A 25687-nucleotide genomic window follows, 5' to 3' on the forward strand; every position below is an offset into this window, starting at 1 on the left:
ACTGGTCTAGGAACACCCTCAATAACTGAGAATTATTACAACTAAAATAGGCTGCTTGGACAACAACAAAGGTTTGAGAGACAACCCAGACCTAAGGCAGGGTTGAATGACAAGGTCACCTTACACAAGGCCATCCAAACAAAAATAACATTCAGAGATACAAACCACTATGTATAAAATAGATAAGCAACAAGGGTACACTGTATAGTACAGGGAAATATAGCCATTGTTTTGTAATAACTTTAAATGGATTATGAGCTATAAAAATATTAAATCACTATGTTGTACATCTGAAACTAATACAATACTATAAATCAACTATACTTCAATTTTAAATAGAAAAAACATTAATGAAACAGTGATAAGTAACACCTGAGAAAGGGTTCAAAGTAATGGTCATAATAATATGCTCACCAAACTAAGGAGAATGGAACACAGTAGGAACTTCAACAAAGAGAAAGAAAATGTAAGAAAAATCCAAGAAAAATCCAAACAGAAGTCACAGAGCTAACATCTCTAATTATTAGAGAAAGATAATCAAAACTACAATGAGGTATCACCTCACACTGGTCAGAATGGCCATCATTAAAAATATCTACAAATAACAAATTCTGGAGAGGGTGTGGAGAAAAGGGAATCCTCCTACACTGTTGGTGGGAATGCATACTGGTGCAGCCACTATGGAAAACAGTATGGAGGCTCCTCAAGAAACTAAGAATAGAGTTGCCATGTGATCCAGCAAAACACTCCTGGGTGCATATCCGGACAAAATTATAATTCAAAGAGATACATGCACCCCTATGTTCACAGCAGCACTATTCACAATAGCCAAGACATGGAAACAACCTAAATGTCCATCGACAGCTGAATGGATAAAGAAGATGTGGTACATATGCACAATGGAATATTACTCAGCCATAAAAAAGAATGAAATAATGCCATTTGCAATAACATGGATGGACCTAGAGATTATCACACTAAGTGAAGTCAGAAAGAGAAAGACATACCATATGATATCACTTATATGTGGAATCTAAAATGGGACATAAATGAACTTATCTACAAAACAGAAACAGACTCACAGACACAGAAAACAAACTTATGGTTACCAGAGGGGAAAGAGGGTAGGGGAGGGATAAATTATACAGAATGGATAAACCACAAGTTCCTAATTTATAGCCCAGGGAACTATATTCAATATCCTGTGATAAAATATAATGGAAAAGAATATGAAAAAGAATGTATGTGCGTGTGTGTGCGTGCGTGTGTGTGTGTGTATATATATATATCTACACACACACACGCACGCACACATAACTGAATCACTGTGCTGTACAGCAGAAATTAACAAAACATTGTAAATCAACTACAGTAAGTCCCCTACATATGAACCTTCAAATTGCGAACTTTCAAAGATGTGAACATGCATTTGCATGTCCAATCACGTAAGTTAGTCCACATGTCTGGTGTAAACTGTCATATGCGTGCATCCTCTACAAGTGGTTGTGCTTTTGTGTACTTTATTGTACAGTACTATACAGAGTACAGCAGTACAGTATCTTTATTTCAAGCCCAGGATGTCCGGAAGCAAGTGTAAAAGCAGTGGTGATGTAGCTGGTACTGCTAAGAAGCACCAAGCGATAATAATGGAAACAAAAGTGAAAATAATTGAGAGAGTGGAGCAACAAGAAGAAGAAGTACTGAAGAACTGAAGAGATTCACAATGCAGGAAATGGCAAGGGGATTTTCTTTATTTGAGGAAGCAATGTTAGTTTTTGAGGCATAGGACCTGAATGTAGAACAGTACACATGAAGATTGCAGCAGCCATTGAGAATGCAATCCAGAGCTACCATGTCATCTATGACAAGAAAAAAAGAGCTACTAACTAGACATCACTGGAACCGTTTTTCAAGAGGATAGGTAGACTTGAATCCAGCAAGCAACCAGAACCTGTGTCATCAACGTCAGGCGTGAGTGAAAATGCAGCTTGCCCTCCCTCTCCTATTTCTGATCCTTCAGCTCTACCATCTCCCACCTCCACTCCCTCCTCCAGTCTATAACTCTTTTTGCCTGTTCACTCGATGCCAGCTGTTGTACTGTTCTACTGTACTTTTCAAGGCACTGTACTATAAGATTAAAAATGTTTACTTTTGTGTTTGTTTTTTATGTATCACTTGTATGAAAAGTATTATAAACCTATTACAGTACAGTACTATATAGACAATTGTGTTAGTTGGGTACGTAGGCTAACTTTCCTGAACTTATGCCAACAAACCGGACTCATGAACATGCTTTTGGAACAGAACTCATTCGTATGTAAGGGACTTACTGTATACTTCAATAAAATAAATTAAAAAAATAAAAATTAAAAAATAGAAGCCAGAGAGCTAAAGAATACAATAACTTAACTGAAAAATACACTAGAGGGGTTCAAGATCAGACTAGGTGAAGCAGCAGAAAGGATAAGAGAACTCAGACAGGGCACAGGAACCCACCTAATCAGAGCAGCAAAAATTTAAAAAAATTTTTTAAGTGAAGATAGCTTAAGGGACTAACAGGACAACATCAAGTGGACTAACAGTCACATTATAAGATTCCCAGAAGAAGGAGAGAAAAAAGCAGAAAGCTTTTTTGAGGAAATAATGGGTACAAAACTTCCCTAAGCTGGGGAAAGAAACAGACATCCAGATCCAGGAAGGCCAGAGAATTCAAAATAAACCGGACTCAAAGAGATCCACACCAGGACACGTTATAATTAAAATGTCAAAAGTTAGGGACAAAGAGATAATTTTAAAAACAGCAAGAAAGAAAAAAAAAAAGCAACGGGGCACCTCCATTAAACAGTCAGCATATGGACTTCCCTGGCAGTCCAGTGGTTAAGACTCCACTCCGTGCTTCCACTGCAGGGGATACGGGTTTGATCCCTGGTCAGGGAACTAAGATCCCGCATGCTGCATGGTGTGGTCAAAAAATTAAAACAAACGAAAAAGAAAAAAAAAGGAGTCAGCATATTTTTCAGCAGAAACATCACAGGCCAGAATAGAGTGTTGTGATATACTCCAAGTGCTGAAAGAAAAAGATTCCCATCCAGTACTCTACCTGGCAACATCTTTGTTCAGAATTGAAATAGAGATAGTTTTCCAGACAAGCAAAAGCCAAAGGAGCTCATCACTACTAAACAAGACTAACAAGAAATGTTTAGTGACTTCTTTAAGCTAAAAAGAAAGGGTGCTAATTAGTAACAAGAAAACATGTGAAAGTGTGAATCTCACTGGCAAAGGTAAATATATAGTGAACGTAGTGAATGCATCATTTATAAAGTTAGTGTGAAAGTCAGAAGTCAAAAGCAGTAAAAATAACTGCAACCACAATAACTAGTTAAGAAATACACAAGACAAAAAGATGTAAAATGTGACATCCAAAACATGAAACATGGCAGGGGGAGAGTAAAAATGTAGGGCTTTAGAATGTATTTAAACTGAAGTTGTTATCAACTTAAAATAGACTGTTATAAATATAACTTGTTACATGAAAGCCTCAAGGTAACCACCATGCAAAAACCTATAGTAGATACACAAAAGATGATAAGACATGAATCTAAGCATACCACTAAAGAAAGCAAACCACAAGGGAAGAGAGAAAGAGAAATAAGGCACAGACAGTGAAGGGATGGGAAAAGGATATTCCATGCAAGTGGAAACCAAAAGAAAGCTAGAGTAGCTATACTTCTATCGACAAAATTTGAAACAGAAACCATAACAAGAGACAAAGAAGGGTATTACATAATGATAAAGGGGTCAACCCAACAAGAGGATGTAATATTATGCATGCAATATAGGAGCAACAAATATATAAACTATTAATTGACCTAAAGGGAGAAATATATAGCAATACAATAATAGTAGGGGACTTTAATACCCCACTTACATCAACGAATAGATCATTCAAACTGAAAATCAATAAGAAAGGATTGTCTTTAAATGACATATTAGATCAGATTAACTTAACAGATATATATAGAACATTCCATTCAAAAGAAACAGGATACAGATTCTTCTCAAGTGCACACAGAACATTCTCCAGGATAAATTACATGTTAGGCCACAAAACAAGTTTTAACAAATTTAGGATTAGAGTAAAATCATATTAAGTATCTTTTCCAACCACAATATTATGAAAATAGAAATCAATTACAAGAAGAAAACTGGAAAATTTACAAATATGTGAAGATGAAACAACATGCTACTGAACAACCAATGGGTCAAGAAGGAAATCAAAACCAAAATTAAAACAGTACCTTGAGACAAAAGAAAATGGATATACAACATACTGAAATATAGGGGATGCAATGAAAGCAGCTTTAAGAGAAAAGTTCATAGTAATAAATGCTTAACTCACAAATAAGAAAAATTTCAAATAAATAACATAAATTTACACTCTGAGAAAAAGAAGAACAAAGCCCAACTTTCGTAGAAGAAAGGAAATAACAAAGATCACATCGGAAATAATGAAATGGAGTCTAAAGAAATGACCAAAAAATAATCAATAAAACCAAGAGCTGGTTCTTTGAAAAGATAAACAAAAATGACAATTAGCTAGACTCACAAAGAAAAAAAGATAAAAGGCTCAAATAAATAAAATCAGAAATAAAAGAGGAAACATGACAACTGATATCACAGAGATACAAAGGATCCAAAGGGACTACTATGACAATTATACACCAATAGTATGGACAATCAAGAATAAATTCATAAATTCCTACAATATACAACCTTCTAAGACTGAATCATGAAGAAAGAAAAATTGAACAGTCTGATTACTACTATTAAGGATAATGAATCCATAATTTTATTTATTATCTCTGGAAATTGGCATTGTTAGGGATATTTATTCTTTCCTTGTTATTTTCTGAATATTTTAAATGTTCTACAGAGAATACATGCTGTTACAATAAATACATACAAGTAACAGTATAAAAAAGAAAATAGCCTTGTGGGTTCTTGCTACTAAGTTTAACCTCATATTCAGTACATTTATAAAGCTAATGATCATTTTCCCTGGAACCTATCAGATTTTCCAGTGTTTGTTCACAATGATTTCTTCAAATCCAGATACTTTTACTGAAAGCAGAGAAACTGTCTACAGTAAAGATGCAGGAATAAAGATGCAGACATAGGGGATGGACTTGAGGACACAGGGAGGGGGAAAGGTAAGCTGAGACGAAATGAGAGAGTGGCATGGACATATATACACTACCAAATGTAAAACAGATAGCTAGTGGGAAGCAGCCGCATAGCACAGGGAGATCAGCTCGGTGCTTTGTGTCCACCTAGAGGGGTGGGATAGGGAGGGTGGGAGGGAGACGCAAGAGGGAGGAGATATTGGGATATATGTATGCACATAGTTGATTCACTTTGTTATACAGCAGAAACTAACACACCACTGTAAAGCATTATACTCCAATAAAGATGTTTAAGAAAATAAATACATAAAACTCCTTAAACAAAGGTCCAGGACCAGGACACTTCCCTGGTGAATTCCATCAAATATCCACAGAAGGATAAACACCAATCTTTCTCAAACTCGTCCAAACAACAGAAGAGGAGGAAATATATTCAAACTCGTTTTACAAGACCAGCATTACTCTGATACCAAAACCAGACAAGGTCACCACAAGAGAAGAAAATTACAGACAAACAACCCTTAATAACATAGATGCAAAAATCCTCAACAAAATGTTAGCAAACTGATACAACAATCTATTAAAAGGATCATACATCACGAGCAAGAGGGATTTCTATCAGGGCTGCAGAAATGGTTCAATATCTACAAATCAATCAATGTGATATACCACATTAACAAAATGAAGAATAAATGTTGTATGATCATCTCAATAGCTGTAAAAGAAAAAAACATTTCACAAAATTCAACATTTATTTATGACAAAAACTCTCAACAAAGTGGGTATAGAGGAAACGTACTCAACAAAAAATAGGCCATGTATAACAAACTCACAGATAATGTAATACTCAAAGATGAAAAGCTGAAACCAATTCCTCTAAGATCAGGAAGAAGAAAAGGATGCCCACTCCTGCCACTTTTAGCAAACATATTATTGGAAGTCCTAGTCACAGCAATTTGGCAAAATAATAATAATAAAAGGCATCTACATTGGAAAGGAGAAAATAAATCTGTCACTGTTTGCAGATGACATGATAGAGAAAACCCTAAAGACTACCAAAAAACTGTTAGAAATATAAAGTTGCAGGATACAAAACTGATTAACAAAAATCTATTGCATTCCTATACAATAAAAATGAACTATCCAAAAGAGAACTTAAGAAAACAATGCCACCTACAATTGCATCAAAAAGAATAAAATAGCTAGGAATAAATTTAACAAAGGAAGTGAAAGACCTGTACACTGAAAACTATATGTCCTTGATGGCACAAGACACAAATAAGTGGAAAGATATTCCATGCTCATGGATTGGAAGAATTAATATTGTTAAAATGTCCATAATACTGGAAACAATCATCAGGTTTGAGGCATTCCTTATCAAATTTCGAATGGCATATTCACAGAAATAGAACAAACAATCCTGAAATTTGTATGGAACCATAAAAGATCCTGAATAGTCAAAGCAATCTTGAGAAAGAAGAACAAAGCTGGAGGCATCATGTGCCCTGACTTCAAACGATATTACGAAGCTATGGAAATCAAAACAGTATGATATGGGGGGAAAAACAGACATCGATCAATGGAACAGAGTAGAGAGCCCAGAAATAAACCCACACATATATGGTCAATCAATTTATGATGAAGGAGCCAAGAATATACAACGGAGAAAGGACAGTCTCTTTGATGAATGGTGTTGGAAAACTGGAAAACCACATGCAAAGAATGAAACTGGACCACTTTCTTACACCATACAAAAAAATTAACTCCAAACGAATTAAAGACTTGAATGTAAGACATGAAATTATAAAACATCTAAAAGAAACATAGATGATAAGTTCCTTGACACAGGTCTTATTGAATTTGGGGGGTTTGACACCAAAAGCAAGACATCAAAAGCAAAAATAAACAAGTGGAACTACATCAAACGAAAAAGCTTCTGCAGAGCAAAGGAAACCATCAACATAATGAAATGGCAACCTACTAAATGGGAGAAAATCATATATCTAATAAAGGGTTAATATCCAAAATACATAAAGAACTCATAAAACTCAATTGCAAAAAAAAAATAGTATCAATCTGAGTAAAAAATGAGCAGATGATCTGAACAGACATTTTTCCAAAGAAGACATACATATGGCCAATAGGTACATGAAAAGATATTCAAAATCACTAATCAACAGGGAAATGCAAATCCAAACCACAATGAGACATCACCTCACACCTGTCAGAATTGCTATTGGCATAAAGACAAGAAATAACCAAGTGTTGGTGAGAATAGGTAAAAGGAAACCCTTGTGCACTGTTGGTGGGAATGTAAATTGGTGCAGCCACTATGGAAAAGAGTATGGAGTTTCCTCAGAAAAACTAAAAATACAACTACCAGATGATCCAGGAAATATCCACTTCTGGATATTTTTCCAAAGTAAATGACAACACTAACTGGAGAAGATATATGCAGTCCCATGTTTAATGCAGCATTATTTACATTAGCCAAGGTATGGGAACAGCCTATGTGTCCACTGTTGGGTGAACAGATAAAGAAAATATTATATATATATATACACACACACATACATAAGTGCATGCACACACGCACACGCGCACACATACACAGTAAAGTATTATTCAGCCATGAAAAACAATGAAACCTTGCCATTTGTGACAGCATGGATGGACCTTGAGAGGATTATGCTAAGTCAAATAAGTCAGACAGGGAAAAACAAATACCATATGACCTCACTTACATGTGGAATCTAACACAAAATAAAACAAAAACTAAGCGCATAGATACAGAGAACAGATTGGTAGTTGCCAGAGGCAGGAACTGGGGGTGAGGGGGGTGGCTGGGCAAAATGGGTGAAGGGAGTCAAAAGGTACAAACTTCCACTTATAAAATAAACAAGTCTAGGGGATGTAATGTACAGCATAGTGACGACAGTTAATAATACTACACTGAATATTTGAAAGTTGCTAACAGAGTAAATGTTGAAAGTTCTCATTACAAGAAAAAAAGTTTTGTAATTATGTATAGTGATACATGTTACCTAGACTTGTGGTGATCGAGTCACAATATATGTAAATACTGAATCATCATATTGTATACCTGAAAATAATATAATGTATGTCAATTATACCTCAATAAAAAATTTTTAAAGATAAAACATTATTTTATATCTGACAAGTCTGTATTGGATCAACTGTCCTGAACAAAAAAGGAAACATCTGGATTACCAAAAACCCACAAAAATCAATACACAGTTAATTTATAGATTCAAATTCCAGATAATAATGAACTGATATAACCAAAAAGCAAAAGGCAAAATTCCAAGCAAAAGATAGTACATAGAAAAAATTTTAAAATAATATACAGGGCTTCCCTGGTGGCGCAGTGGTTGAGAGTCCGCCTGCCGATGCAGGGGACACGGGTTCGTGCCCAGGTCCGGGAAGATCCCACATGCCGTGGAGCGGCTGGGCCCGTGAGCCATGGCTGCTGGGCCTGCGCATCCAGAGCCTGTTGCTCTGCAACGGGAGAGGCCACAACAGTGAGAGGCCTGCGTACCGCAAAATAATAATAATAATAATAATAATATACAAGTGAAGTAAATAATAATATAAAAGGTTAAACTTCTCACAACACTTATTACTGTTTTGGTTATTTCCTTACCTGTGGATGTTTAATTTTATCATTTTCTTTTTGTCCACCTGAATCTGCCACTAGTGTTTTTCTTGTGTCTTTCTCCAATGGTATATATTTTGAATCTTCACCTTTAACTTTTATTTTATCAATACCCATTTCTGCTGTTGTCTTGGTCTTTCCCTCACTTTTAAGTAACTCCATTTCTTGATTTTGGAAATAGGCAAGTTGCTCCTTAGCTCTTTCAGCTTCCTGTTTTTAAAAAAGTAACTTTGTCAAGCATTATTTCTATGACATTTTCCTGTCAACATGACAACTTTCAGGAATCTTCATATATTCATGGCCACACTGGTTCTTAATTTTATTTTTACAGAGTTAGAGGAAACTAAGTTAAACCACTGGTATAATCCATAGTTTAACAGATCCAAATTAAAATTAAAAACTATGAAGAAATCTCTTCTACTTAAAGGGCTATTTTCATATGCAAGAGGTTCTACTGGCCACTGTTTTTTAAGGCTCTAATTATAATACAGGTACAATAAAAGTTAATAAAATGCATACATTATACATAGAATGTACCCAAGATAATTAAGATCTGTAATGTCAAATAATAAAAGAAAATGTGAAAAGTAATTTATTTCTTCTAAAATAAATTTTTTAATGTCACTTTTAATATTAACAAAAGTTATTTGTATGAAAGAAAGAAAAAAGTTCACAGTCTCACCACAAACAGAAAGCTCACTGTTAACATGTTGATATATACTCTTTTTAAGTATTTCTAATTATAGCTAGTGCATATGTGTATATATATTTTTAAACTTTTATCTAGATTGGATCATACTATACATAGAGGCATAATATGCTCTTTTCATTAAATAACGTCATAAGGTATGTTTTCATGATGATAAATATACATCCAAATCAGAATAGCTAACAGAAATATATTTTAATAATATACCTTAATTAATTTAGCAAATTTCTTATCAGTGGACATATTGGTAATTTTTAAAAAATTGCTATTAAAATTTTTCTATTCTACATACTTGTACAAAATCTTTGTACATTTTTTCTTTTTTACAATAAATTTTTAGAAGTGGAATGGTTCACTGTAAAGACTATGTCTTTCCAAGACTTTTGTTATGTATTTTCTTCCAGAAAAGTATCAATCCATACTGACAATAGAAGTATGTGAAAGACTGCTCATTGCAGCATAAATCCACAAATATTGGTTATTTCTGTGCCTTAAATTTTTAACAAAATGGTAGGTAAAAAATATGTATCCCTCTGCTATTTTAAAATGCATTTATTTGATAACTAGTAAGGATGAATATATTTGTATGCATTTATTGACCATGTGTGTTTCTCAATTATGACTTGCCTATTTGTGTCCTTTGTCTATTTAGGAGGAAGAATATCCATATTTCCTGTAGATTTGTAAAAGATCTTGATATAAAACATTTTGTAAAGATTTTCCATTTACCTTTATATCTCATGAATTTTTTAACCATAAAAAGTTTTATTTTATATATAGCCAAATATATTAACATATTCCTTTATGGTATAATGCTTAGGAAGCCTTGTTCTAGCCAAGACATGTAACTGTTACTCAGTGTTTCTTCCAATATATTAATAGTTCATTTATTACTTTTGGATCTTAAACCAATCTGCAACTTATTTTAGTGTATTACATTAACTAGAAACCCAACAATGTTTTCACAGTAGTTTACTTTTGTGACTATTTTATCCTTCTATGAAAAAATTTTAATAACTAAAACTATAAACTATAAAATTACTATATTCATTTGAATCTGTTTCTGGACTTTTCATTCAGTACCAAATCCAGAACCACACTGCTTTAGTTATTGTGTTTTTATATTTTATATTGATTTTTGGATGAGCAAATCCTCCTTAATTGTTCTTCTGTGAAATCACCAGTTTCTTATCTCAATATATCCTATAATAATTATGCTAATTTCAAAAAAACCCATTTGTATCTAGAAATAAATTGCTTTAAGCTTGTATATCAATTTTCTTTCTAGCTTACTGTTTTGGAAAGAATACATACTAAATTTTATTAATATATTTCCATTGCATAAAATGAGAATACTTTAAACCTGGCAAAATAATACTATAGACCTATTAGTTTACAAAGTTAAAATTATTCATTTCAAAAGTTGTTTATAGATATTTTCTTCCCTTGTTAACAATTTCAAAGGAACATGATATCTTTTTACCTGTAAAGCTTGTTTCAGTTGTTCCCGAAGAACTCTGTTCTCAATTTTCAGAGCATGTGCTACTTCCTAGGATGTAATATGGGGGGAAAGTATTCATTGGTATTTTTGGTTTTATTAATTTATTATCATAATTATTACCTTTCTAAAGTGCATAGATAGCCAAGATGATGATTTGAGCATAAACATTTACTGCACACTTCTCAGGCAGAATGGTGGATAACTTCTGTAGCTATAGCTTCCTATTGATTTTCCATAGGAAAAGTGACCTTGAATCTACGAAATTATAACTACAGTAAACATTTCATTACTCCTTTTCTCAAGGCCTGAAATATTTAAATACAAATATTTCAAATTTTAAGAAAAGAAGCAACTCTACTCTTAAAACAAAAGAAATATAGTTCTGATTTTGTGAGAACGAGTAGATTCTACTATGCATGGAAAGTCTCAAGAATTCTCCATCAGATGGAAGACAGTTTGAGGAACCATATCTAAAATCCCCAGTTTCTTTCTTTCCTTTTTTTTTGATGATAGCCATTCGGACTGGTGTGAGATGATATCTCATTGTAGTTTTGATGCATTTCTCTAATAATTAGCGATGCTGAACATCTTTTCATGTGTCTCTTGGCCATCTGTATGCCTTCTTTGGAGAAATGTCTATTTAGGTTTTCTGCGCATTTTTTGATTGGGTTGTTTGTTTTGATGATATTAAGCCGCATGAGCTGTTTGTAAATTATGGAGATTAATCACTTGTCACATCATTTGCAAAAAAAAAAAGTGATACAAATGAACTTATTTACAAAACAGAAACAGGCTCACAGACTTAGAGAACGAACTTATGGTTACTATGAGGGAAGGGTGGGTGGAAGGGATAGTTAGGGAGTTTGGAATTGACATGTACACACTGCTATATTTAAAATGGATAACCAATAAGGAACTAGCACAGGGAACTCTGCTCAATATTCTGTAACAACCTAATTGGGAAAAGAATTTGAAGAATAGATACATGTATATGTAGCTGAATCACTTTGTTGTACACCTGAAATTAACACAATGTTGTTAATCAACTATACTCCAATATAAAATAAAAAGTTAAAAAAAAAAAGTCCCCGGTTTTGATTCTGGTATAGCAGAGCAAGTTCCTACTGGACAAACCCTGCCACACATAACAACCACAAACTCTAAACAAAATACAAATATCAACACTAGAGAGCAAACAAGAGTAGGTAGATTCTTGAGAGAAGCTGACACTTGGAAGAAGGGAAAAGTCCTACATAAGATCCTTGTTTTCCAGCTTCTAATCTGAGGGCAAACCCACTGAGCCAGGCAGAACCCTAATAGCTAATTAAAACAAACAAACAAACAAACCTGAGTTTTTAGACCTTACAAACCAGGGTACAGAGTTCAGGGCAACCACAGCCACTGGAAAGGTTAGGGGAAATCACACAAAGAAGGGAGCTGGAGACAGGGCGCCCCAAACCATTTGTACAAACTACACAAATCTACCCCTGACCCCTTAAGCATATATGCATAAGGAAGATTCTAAACAGCCTAGCAAAAGCTATAAGAAATTAAATGTGATTTAAGCTGCTGCCTAAATACAGAATTTTCATTTTGCACCCAATCATGTTAATAATAAATTAAAGCAAAATAAATAAACAAAAATAGTACCAATCATAAGAAGAATATAGCAGAATCCAGAGCTTCAACAACATGACATTCACAATATCCAAGATACAATTAAGAATTTTTTGAATCTGAAGAAACAGGAAAATGAGACTTACTCTTAAAAGAAAAGAAAATTTACAGGGAAGGTGGTTAAAGATGGGGCACAGCAAGAGCCTGGACTTACCTCCTACCATGGAATCAGCAAATATATACCTACATACAGATCAGTTCCCTCTGAAAAGAACTTTAGAACTAGCCAAACAAGTGCTCCACAACAAAGAATAAAAAGGGACTATATCAAGACAGGTAGGAGAGGCAAAGAAACACTCTCACCAGAAACCCTACCCCCAGCATGACAGCACACTTTAGAGAGGGATCTCACCAGACAGGCACTTTTCCCAGAGGAGCAAGAGATGCTTCCCATATCAAGCACCCTGGCTCCTGGGATCTACACCAGAGAGAGGAACCCCTGAAATGCCTTGCTTTGAAAACCAATGGGGCTGACATCCAATGGTCCCAAAGTGCTATAGAAAACTGAGAACCCCCTCCCCGCAAAGGGCTGACATGTGGTCTCACTCACCTGGAGACCCAGGGAAATAACAGCGGTCTGAAAAGTGTCATGATTATATGTGAAGGGGAGTCATTTTCAAATCTAAAAGCATCAGCTGGAGGGGTGGTGGACAGCAGAAACACTCCCCAGAAACAGAAGCACTGTCAGACACCATTATTGCACTCCCCACCTCATCTGCTAGCACAGGCTTACAGCTTGGATGCAGGGGTGAGCCAATCATGGCAATACCCCACTGCACTACTGAAGCCAGAGAGCTCCAGAGGCTGCAATGTTCCCCCACTCCCTGCCTAGGATGGACAGGAACGAATGGTCACAGCATTTTCCTGCAACCTAGCTAAAGTCTGCAAGTGCAGGCAACTACTATACTCCCCCTTCCTCTGGCTGGGGCTGATGAGTGCAAGCAGTCATGGTATTTTCCCTCTCCCAGCCTAAAGCTGACTCAACACTCCCCTGCCCCCTAAGCTGAGGGTGGCAAGACTGAGAAGTCAGGGTCTAAACCCAATGCATGCACACAGACAAGGCACTCTCAATGCTGCATTGCTAAAGCCTGTGGGCAGGCAGTCAGGTCATTTTCCCATTGCCTTCCTGAAGCAAGAGAGCAAGACCCACCCCCTACACTCTCCAGCTACCCAGCTAAAGCCAGTGGGAGTACACAATCCACACAAGGGAAACCCCCTGATCACTTAGCCCCAGTGGCCCATGGGGCTGGTGTTCCTGAGTTCCATGGGACTGTAACTTGGAGACAGTTATTGGCAGGCCACCACCCTCAGCCTGGAGCTTCACCCTGAGGGACAGGCTTCAGGTTTACCACACTTTCGGAGGCTAAGGACACACTCCCAGGAAACGTAACCAGGGATATATCAGGTTTGTGTACCCCCTTGGCCTCACCCCTTGACAAGACTCCCGAGAAAGGAGCTTATATACTCATCAGGAGCTTAGCTTTTTGCAAATGTTGCCCAGGGGACACCTCCAGATCTCCTGGTCTGGAGACCAGCAGGGATTACAATTGTGGCCCCACAGCATAGTATATATCTGCACACTTTAAAAGCTACTACCTGAGGGCCTAGCATCCAATCAACCTGAAACTAGGTGTTAAATCAGATTCCTCCCCTTGGAACACTGACAGGGCATGGCACACCATCGATAACAGAAACACTTCAAGAATTAATCAAACAGCACCCCCCACAAAACCAGGATGGGTAAACGTTCTGAACCCTGCTCTGCCCATGCAGTAAACAGGCCACAACTTGGCCAGGCAAGGGCCCCAAGCTCTACCTAGCCCACACAGAGACCTAGCTACAACCAGGACAGGCAAGTGACTCAAACTCAAGCCTTGGTTGCATCACAGCTGGTGGATGCAGCCCACTGTGAGGGATGCCCATGAAGTGCCTGACTCCTGCGGTCAGGGAAGATTGCACTTTTAGGCCACACAGAACAGCTCCTACACAAGGCCACTCCTTCAAGACTGCAGGAGGTAGTTACTTCCCCTAATACCTATAGACAAACACAGAGAGACAGGCAAAATGAAGAGACAGAGGAATATATGTTCAACACTATAGACCAAGGCGAATCCCCAGAAAAAGGCCTTAATAAAACAGAGATGACCAACCTAAAAGAGTTTCAACCTAAAAGATTTTAAAGTAATGATCATAAAAAAGCTCACCAATTTCAGGAAAGGAATGAATGAGCATAGTGAGACCTTCAACAAAGAGACAAAAAATATAAGAAAATACCAAACAGGAAGTTATAATGAACTGAAAAACAAGCTAGATGGGTTCAACATCAGAATGGATGAAAAAGAAGCAAAAATAAGCAAGTAGGAAGACAAAGCAATGGAAAACACCCAGAAAGAGCAGCAAAATGAAAAAAGAATTTTAAAAAGTGAGGATACCTTAAAGGACCTCTAGGACAACATTAAACAAAATAACATTTGCATTTATGGGGGTCCCCAAAAGGAGAAAAGGCCAGAAAAATTACTTGAAGAAATAATGGCTGAAAAATTCTCTAATCTGGGGAAGAAAACAGACATCCAGGTCCAGAAAACAAAGAGAATTCCAAATAACATGAACACAAAGAGAAACACACCACTATACTTTGTAATTAAAATGGTACAAGTTAAAGATAAAGAGGAAATCTTAAAAGCAGCAAGCGAAAAGCAACTTATTAGGTACAAGGAAAACCCCATAAGGCTATGAAAAGATTTTTCAGCAGAAACTTTGTAGGCCAAAAGGGAGTGGAATGACATATTCAAAGTACTGAAAGAGAAAAAGAAACCAGCCAAGAATTCTCTACCTGGCTAGGTTATCATTAGGAAATGAAGGAGAGATTAAGAGTTTTACACACAATCAAATGCTAAAGAAGTTTATCACCATTAAACCAGCCTTAGAAGAAATGTTAAAGGAACTTCTCTAAACTAAAAAGAAAAGGAACTAATTAATAGTAAGAAAAAATATGAAAGTAAAAATCTCACCAGAAAAGGTAAATAAATAATAAAGGTAGTGGATGGTTGGTTCACTTATAAAGCAAGTACAAAGGATAAAAGACAAAAGTAGTAAAAGTAATTAAAATACAATAGTCAAGGGGTACATAGAATTAAAATATGTAAAATGTGTCATGAAAAAAATATAAAAACCTTGGGGGGTAGTAAAAAATATAAAGCTTTGGAATGTAACTCATAATTTACTATCAACTTACAAGAGACTGTTATATACATAGGATGTTATATGAAAACCTCACAGTAACCTTAAAGAAAAAACTTACAGTGGATAAACAAAAGAAAATGAGAAAAAAAACTAAAACTAAAGAAAACAATCAAATCACATGAGAACAGAGAAAGAGAGGAAGAAAAGAACAGAGAACTACAAAAACAGCCAGAAAACAATTAACGAAATGGCAATAAGTACATATATGTTAAATTTACTTTAAATGTAAAAGGACTAAACTCTCCATTCAAAAGGTATAAGGTGGCTGAATGGATTTAAAAAAAAACATTATATATGTGTCTATAGGAGACTCACTCAAACCTACCAAATGGAAGTGAAAGAATGGAAAAAGATACATGATACAAATGAAAACAAAGAGATAGCTGGGTAGCAATACTTACATCAGACAAAGCAGACTTTTAAAAAGACTGTAACAAAATAGATCAATCCAACAAGAGAATATGACACTTGTAAACTTTATGCATGCAACATAGGAGCACCTACATATATAAAGCAAATATTAACAGAAATAAAGAGAGATATAAACAGCAATACAATAATAGTAGGGGACTTTAATACCCCCACTTACATCAATGGATAGAAAATTCAGACAAAAATCAATAAGGAAACACAGGCCTTAAATGACACATTCAATCAGATGAACTTACTAGATATATACAGAACATTCCATTCAAAAGAAACAACATACATTCTTTCCAAGTGCACATGGAACATTCTCCAGGATAGATCACATATTAGGCCACAAAACAAGTCTGGATAAAAGTAAGCAGACTGAAAGCATACCAAGCATTTTTTTCTGACCACAGTGGTATGTAACCAGAAGTTAATTACAAGAAGAAAACTGGATAAAAACACAAACACATGGAGACTAAACAACATGCTACTTCAACAACCAATGTGCCAATGGAGAAATCAAAGGGGAAATAAGAAAAATGAAAAACAACTTTCCAAAATCTATGGGACACAGCAGAAGCAGTTCTAAAAGGGAAATTCACAGCAATACAGGCCTACTTTAAGAAACAAGAAAAATCACAAATAAACAATATAACTTTATATTTAAAGGCACTAGGAAAAGAACAAACAAAGCAAAAGTTAGTAGAAGGAAGGAAATAATAATTATCAGTACAGAAATAAATGAAATAGAAGCTAAAAAAACCCATAAAAGACCAATGAAACTAAGAGGTGGTTCTTTGTAAAGAAAATAAAACAGACAAAACTTTTGTCAGAATCATCAAGGAAAAAAAGTGTGTAAATAAATAAAATGAGAAATTAAAGAGGAGAAATTATAATTGACACCACAGAAATACAAATAAACATAAGAGAACAGTATGAACAATTATATGCCAACAAATTAGACAACCTAGAAAAAATTTCTAGACACATACAATCTTCCAAGACTGAATCAGAAAGAAATAGAAAATATGAATAAACCAATTTATAATAATGAAATTGAAATAAAAATTCTAAAACTCCCAACAAAATTCCAAATGTGATGGCTTCACAGGTGAATTCTACCAAATGTTTTAAGAGTTAATACATATCCTTCTCAAATTACTCCAACAAATTGAGGAGGGAACATTTCCAAATGCACTTTACAAAGCCAGCATTACCCCAATACCAAAACCAGGCAAAAACACTCCAAAAAAGAAAATTATAGGTCAATATCACTGACGAACATAGATGCAAAATTTCTCTACAAAATATTAGCAAATGAAATTCAACAATACATTAAAAGGATCATACATCATGATTCAGTGGGATTCCAAACAGAGATGCTAGGATGGTTTAACATCCAAAAATCAATCAATGTAATATACCACATTAAAAAAAAAACAAGGAATAAATATTACATAATCATCTAAATAGATGCAGAAAAGCACTTGACAAAATTCAACATTTATTTTTGATAAAAAATTTCAACAAAGTGGGTATAGAGAGAATGTACCTCAATGTAATAAAGGCTATATACGACAAACATATAGATAACATAATACTCAATGGTGAAAAGCTGAAAGCCTTTCCTCTAAGATAGGAACAAGACAAGGATGCCCATACTCACCACATTATCCAACATAGTGTTGGAAGTCCTAGCTAGAGCAATTATGCAAGAAAAATAAAGTAATCCAAATTGTAAAGGAAGAAGTAAAATTGTCATTATTTGCAAATGATGTAATACTATTATAAAAACCCCCAAAGACTTCACCAAAAAAACTATTAAGGTTGCAGGATACAAAATCAGTATATAGAATAACAAGCTATCAGAAAGAGAACTTAAGAAAACAATGGTAATTACAATTGCTTCAAAAAGAATATAATACCTAGGAATAAATCTAACCAAAAATATAAAAGACTCATACCCTGAAATTTATAAGAATGATGGAAGAATTTCCACAAATGGAAAAATATTCTGTGTTCGTGGATTGGAAGAATTAATATTGTTAAAATGACCATACCACCCCAGGAATTCTATGGATTCAATGTAATCTCTATCAAAATATCAATGGCATTTTTCACAAATAAGAACAAATAATTCTAAGATTTTTATGGTAACATAAAAGATCCTGAATAGCCAAAACAATCTTGAGAAAAGAAGAATAAGCTGGAGGTATCACATCCCCTGATTTCAAACTGTACTACAAAGCTATACTAATTAAAACAAGATGGTACTGGAGCAAAAACAGACACATAGATCAATGGAACCGAACAGAGAGCCCCAAACTAAACCCATACTTATATGGGCAATTAATCTATGACAAAGGAAGCAAGAATATACAATGAGGAAAAGACTGCCTCTTCAATAACTGGTGTTTGGAATACTGGACAGCTGCATGGAATAGAGTCAAACTGGACTATTTTCCACACCATATACCAAAAAATCCACCTGAAATGGATTAAAGGCATAAATGTAAGACCTGAAACCATAAAACTTCTAGAAGAAAACATAGACAGTAACCTCTTTGAAACTGCTCTTAGCCATATTTTTTGTATATGTCTCCTCAGGGAAGGGAAACAAAAGCAAAAATAAACAAATGGAATTACATCAAACTAAAAAGCTTTTGCGCAGTGAAGGTATCAACAAAACAATAAGGCTACCTACTGAATGGGAGAAGATATTTGCAAATGATATATCGGATAAGGGGTAAATATCCAAAATACACAAAGAACTCATACAAGTCAATATCAAAAAGACAAACAACCTATAAAAAAAATGGGCAGAGTACCTAAAAAGACATTCTTCCAAAGAAGATATACAGTTAGCCAATCAGTTCATGAAAAGATGCTCAACATCACTAATCATCTGGAAAATACACACAAAAACCACAGTGAGATACTCCCTTATACCTGTCAGAATGATAATCAAAAAGACAAGAAATAACAAGGGTTGGGGACATCCCTGGCAGTGCAGTGGTTAAGACTCCACACTTCCACTGCAAGGGGCACAGGTTCAATGCCTGATTGGGGAACTAATATCCCACATGCCGCACAGTGCAGCCAAAATAAATAAATAAATATATATATAACAAGGGTTGGCAAGGATGTGAAGAAAAGGGAATCCTAATACACTGTTGGTGGGAATGTAAATTGGTACAGCCACTGTGGAAAACAGTAGGAAGATTCCTCAAAAAAATTAAAAATAGAACTGCCATATGATCCAGTATTTTCACTTCTAGGTATTTACCCTGCCAAAAAAATCCACTAATTCAAATAATATATGCACCCCTATGTTCATTACAGCATTATTTACAATAGCCAAGATATGGAAGCAAACTAAGTGTCCATCAACAAATGAATGGATAAAGAAAATGCAAGATGAACACACACACATATATACACATACACAATGGACTATTACTCAGCCATAAAAAATGGAATCTTGCCATTTGCAACAACATGGATGGACCTAGAGTGTATTATGCTAAGTGAAATAAGTCAGACAGAGAAAGACAAATACCGTATGATCTCACTTATACTATCATCTAAAAAACAAAACAAACAGACAAAATGAAATGAAAACAGACTTGGATACAAAGAACAAATTGGTGATTACCAGGTTGGGGGGAGTGAAATAGGTGAAGGGTATCAAGAGATACAAACCTCAAGTTAAAAAATAAATTAGCCATGGGGAATGTTACATACACTGAAGGAATATGGTAAATAACATTGTAATAACTTTGTATGGGAACAGGTGGTTAATAGACTTATCATGGTGATCATTTCATAATGTATGTAAATGTGGAATCACCATGTAGCTCACCTGAAACTGTCATAATACTGTACATCAACTATAATTTAAAAAAAAAAACCCACAAACATACATATACAAATTGCTTCAGGAGAAATGAAAGGGGAAAAATAAAAGAACAGACCTAAGAATTATAATATTCAAATATCAGTTCCAGAGGGATAAAAAGAAGAAGAAAGATAAACAATAATAAAATAAATAGGTAAATAAAACTTCCTTGAGATAAATTTTTAAATTTAAGATGTAATAAAAATTTCTAGATGTCAATGAGAAATAAGAGCAAGAAGTGGAGAGACAGGGTCCCAGAAACATCAAACTATTATACCCACCTGAAACCACTTACCCAAACTTTCAATGAGAGGAAAATAATATTCTATCTTGTTTAAGCCATTGAATTATATAGGATCTCTTTATATAGCAGTCCAGCCTATTCTCTAACTAATAAAGGTACAGAGAATTAAAATAACCTAGATGTAATTGAATTTTGTAAAGAAAGAAAATAAGAGGAGGACAGAAAGAAAGGGAAAAAATATATACCCCACTGTGGTAGACTACAAATAGCCATAAATTCTCTGCAGTAGCTCCCAAAGGTGAAATCTATTTCTTCACCCTTGAAAACAGGCTAGCCTGTGACTTGCTTTGGCCAATAGGATGCAATGCAAATAGCACTATCTGAGGTCTGAGTTTAGGCCTCAAGAAAGTCTTCCAGCTTTGTTTTGTTCTCTTTCTACTGAGAATCCTTCTGTAGACTACCCAGGGCTGGCCTCCTGGAAGATAAGACTAAAAGAGGTCCTATCTGTCCTAGACGCCCCAGCTGGGATTCCATACATACCATGCCTGCCCAGAGAGAACACCTATACAGCCACTAAGAGAAATAATGACTATCTGCTATTTTAAATCACTAAGTTTTGGAGTAATTTGTTATTAAGGAAAAGCTGACTGGTATATCTAGCAATAGAAAATGTGCACTATGTCATTAGAACATTTACAAAAATTGAATATTGTGTTGGATTACTTCCATAAATGGCTGCAGACAATTTCTCCTACTCTATGCCACTCCTCCCCCTGAATATGGACTAGCCTAATGACTAGGACTTCCTTACAGAATAAGCTGAAAAAACTTCAAGGGTTTATAATCCCAGCCTGTAACAAGCTTAACTGTTTTTGCTTTTGCCTGCTTGGTTCCCAGTCACCATATAAAGAAGCTTGGGCTAGACTAGTGAATGACAGGGCAACAGACATGTGAGAAAAACTATCTTGGACATTTCTAGCTCTAGCTGAGCTCCCACATGAATGCAGCCACTTGACAGACCTTAAGCAACATGACATCAAACAGAGACACTGCCCAGCTGAGTGCAGCAAACCCATGAATTGTGAGAAATAATAAACCATTACTGTTTTAATTCACTAAATTTGGGGGTAGTTTGATATGAAGTAATAGAAACACCTGCAAGCAAGGTGATGCAACAACAAAAACTAAAAACATTTAGCACTGGCTTTGGGTCCAGCAGGTAAGCAGAAGTTGAAGGGTGGTAAAGACACTATTGTTGGATACCAGAAAAGTAGGAAGAAGGCTATAGGTGAAGCATGGAGGAATGGCAAACAATCTGTTAGTGGAGGCTATAAAAGGCAGTGAGGTTGGAAAACTGATACTGGGGGCTGGAAAGGGGGGAAGGAACTCTTTTACGCAGTGACAGAACAACTAACAAAACTCAGGGCTGGAGTAACTTGCAAGCTTAAAAACATACCTACTAAACTTGTGGATGTGGCTGAGGAAATTTCCAGCCAGAATGATAAAAGAACTGTTTCGCTTATATTAGGGTTGGATATATAATAAGGTACTGCAAAAAGAAAGAAGAGTTAAAGAAAGAACTGATCAATTCTAAAGCAAAAATTAGAAAATATATAGAGGGTCCAGGACACTATCTCTCGTTCTCAAAAAAAATTCTCAAAGAAAGAAATTACTTTAGGACAAAGATCAAAACCATGGTATTGACAATGAAATGTAGCTTCAGAGTAAAAGTCAAATCAAGGGTGTGCTATAAAACCCTTTGTTAAAATCTCAGAAAGATTTAAATATTCTTCAAAAATCCTCCTAATTAGACAAAAGAACTTATAATCTTGAGAGTACTGTCCTGCAGAAGCCTAAAACAGCTGAAGTAAAATAAGATCTATCTTAGAAAGAATCATGTATGTTGACTTTTGGGTAAAAGAATACACATATGACACCAATGAACTTATCTATGAAACAGAAACAGACTATAAACATACAGAAAAGACTTGTGGTTGCCAAGGGGTGGGGGAGGGATGCCATGGGAGTCTGGGATTAGCAGATGCAAACTATTATATACAGAATGAATAAATAACAAGGTCCTACTGTACAGCACAGGGAACTATATTCAATACCCTGTAATAAACCATAATGGAAAAGAATATGAAAAATAATATATATACATATATGAGTGTGTATGTATGTATATATGTATAACTGAATCACTTTTCTGTACAGCAGAAATTAACACAACACTGTAAATCAACTATATTTCAATAAAATAAATTTAAAAAAAAGAATGCACCACAATAACATACAGGGAAAACAGTTTTTAAGAGAAACACCATCATACTAGACTAAAAGGGACAGGGACATTTCAAAATGAAATCTCCAGATCCCTAATTTTTTATGAGCAGAAAGCAGGCTAAGAGAATTATTCCACTGCAAACATGGGTCATTTCTTACAGAAAAAGAATGATGAGTCAGACAGTGGATTCAATGTACCATACCATAAAATCAAGGGCTACTTATAAAAATGAATTAGGAAATCATTCCCAGGAAGCAAAACTAGACCCTAATCTAGGTACATTCCCCACCCTGAGAGTCAAGAGAACTAGTGACAAGTGTCTGGCTGGATTTCAGAATTGCCCTGAATCATGTGCTTTCTGTTTTCCCCTCTTTTGAATAATAGTGTCTCTTGCAGTCATCTTATTCTTTTCTCAGTAACGTGTTAGGCATGTGTTGGAGGGTGGTAAAAATACAATAAATTGCCTGTTTATTTATTTTTTTCTGCTATGTTTCCTGTGCTGTACAATATATCCTTGTAGCTTATGTATTTCATACATAGTAGTTTGTAACTCTCAATCCACTACCTCTATGTTGCTCCCCACTGTTTCCCTCTCCCCACTGGTAAACACTAGTTTTTTCTCTATATCTGTGAGTCTGTTTCTGTTTTGTTATATTTATTTGTTTATTTTTTTAGATTTCCAATATATATGGTAACATACAGTATTTGTCTTTCCTGACTTATTTCACTAAGCATAATACTCTTCAGGTCCATCTATGTTGTTGCAAGTGGCAAATTTTCATTCTTTTTTTATGGTTGAATAGTATTCCATTATATATAAATATATATATATACACACATATATATATATATATATACCACATATATATATTATTGATATATATATATCAATAATATCTATTCATATGTTGATGGACACTTAGGTTGTTTCCATATTTTGGCTATTGTAAATAATGCTACTATGAACACACTGGGGTGCATGTATCTTTTAAATTAATATTCCTGTTTCCTTTGAATATATACCCAGGAGTGGAATTGCTGGATCATGTGGCAGTTCTATTTTTAGTCTTATGAGGAACCTTCATACCGTTTTCCTCAGTGATTGCACCACTTGCCTTTTTAGATAACACATCTCCAGATCAAAAGGAGCTGTGCCAAGAAGCCTCATCCATATCTAGACCTGGTATAGATGATAAGATCTTAGACTTCAAGATAAAACTAGAATGTAATGAGATTTTAGAAGGAAGAGGTGAGTACATTTTGCACGTGGGAGAAATATTAACATGTAGCCAGAGGGAAGACTATCATAGACTATTTCCAAAAATGACCATCTATAATTTGTACCACCCCTACCTACATATGCCCTTTCTCCCATCAAAAAGTAGAATATATTTTCCCTCCCTTTGAGTCTGGGCTGGCCCCTAACCAGTAAAATGTGGGGAAATTATGTTCTAAGGCTTCTGAGTGCAGGTCTTAAAGGGTCTTGCAGTTTCTTTTGAGCTACTGGAGTCCAGCTTCTGTGTAATGATACGTGGGCTTGACTACTAAATGATGATCAACCACATGAAAGAAAGATTCAGCCCTTAGCCATTCCACTTACCACCAGACATTTGAGGAAGCCATCTTAAACATTTTAAAGCTGAATGAAGCTACATGAGTGACCCCAGTACAGCATGGAGCAGAAGAATCATCCCGATAAGCCCAGCCAACCCCAAAATCAATGAGAAATAATTAACTATTGGTGTAGTAGACCTCTATATATTAGTGTACTTTGTTATAGAGTAATAGAAAACTGAAATAAACATATGCACTTGACCACAAAACATACCTTTTAAAACTTTCAAAAAGTATGGACTTTCTATGTACTATTTTCTGATGTTAATTCTATAAAAAGGTAAACCAACAATGAAAAGATGAACTAAAAACATTTTTGTGAAACAAAGAAAAACTCAAACACCTATAAAATACAAATGAAGTTGTATTCAGTGAAAAATGTGTCGCCTCAATATTGTTTAACTGTAATTAAACAAATGTAAAAATAAATAAACTACCTATATAACTAATACAGATTTGAAAAGAAACTAAAAATAAACCAAAGACAAAAAGTGGTAGAAGAAATTAATAACAATAAAGGTTAGAGTAATTAAGTAGAAAACAAACAGTAACAGCAACAAGAAATAAAACAGTAAAATAGCTAAGTGAAACTCCAAAACTATTTTTATATAAAAATTATAATCCCCTGACAAACCTGATTAAAAGGAAAGAAAAAAAAACAACAAATACTTCTGTAAATGGAAAGTTAGAAATAGAGATACAGAAAAAAAAAATATAACGTAAAATTCAAGCAGTACACTTGAAAAACCATTAGAAATAGATAAATTTATATGAAAATATAAACTACAAAAATAGATGCACCAATAATCTCAAAAGGAATTTGGAAACTGGTCAAAGAACTACCATTTTTTAAAAGGCTCCTAGATAATTTTACAGGTAAATTTTACATAATCTTCAAATCATTTCTCCCTTTTAAAAAAGTCCTTTTTGAATTCTGACTAGAAATGCAGTACATTTATTAATTTTAAGGGATTAATATTTTTATAAAATTAAATCTTTCCATTTGGCAACAGTAAAATTTGGATTATAAGAAATGTTATTTACATTTCTATCTTAATACATTTAACTTATAATTAACTAGTTTATCACTGAGTTAAATTATTGCAAAAACTCTCTAGTTGTTCTCCCTGACTGCAAAATCCAATCCATACCCTAATGAACAACTAATAAAAAAACTATGTCATGTAAAAAAACTAAAATATAGTTTTACATGACTTATTAAAAAATTTTACAAACATTAT

The 25687-nt window shown here is 34.8% G+C and overlaps 1 protein-coding gene across 1 annotated transcript in view; it reads right to left on the minus strand.

The window, feature by feature from the left end:
- CCDC7 (coiled-coil domain containing 7) overlaps positions 1–25687 on the minus strand; it is a gene marked incomplete at both ends in the record, with an annotated part of 247453 nt that overhangs the window by 147646 nt on the left and 74120 nt on the right. Inside the window, 2 exons of the mRNA XM_082681635.1 lie at positions 8848–9069; positions 11052–11117. Coding sequence (XP_082537761.1) covers positions 8848–9069; positions 11052–11117 — 288 coding nt within the window. The remainder of the gene's footprint in view (positions 1–8847; positions 9070–11051; positions 11118–25687) is intronic.

This window comes from Grampus griseus, assembly GCF_964374135.1.
Source record: "Grampus griseus genome assembly, chromosome: 2".
In the NCBI taxonomy this organism is placed as follows: Eukaryota; Metazoa; Chordata; class Mammalia; order Artiodactyla; family Delphinidae; genus Grampus; species Grampus griseus.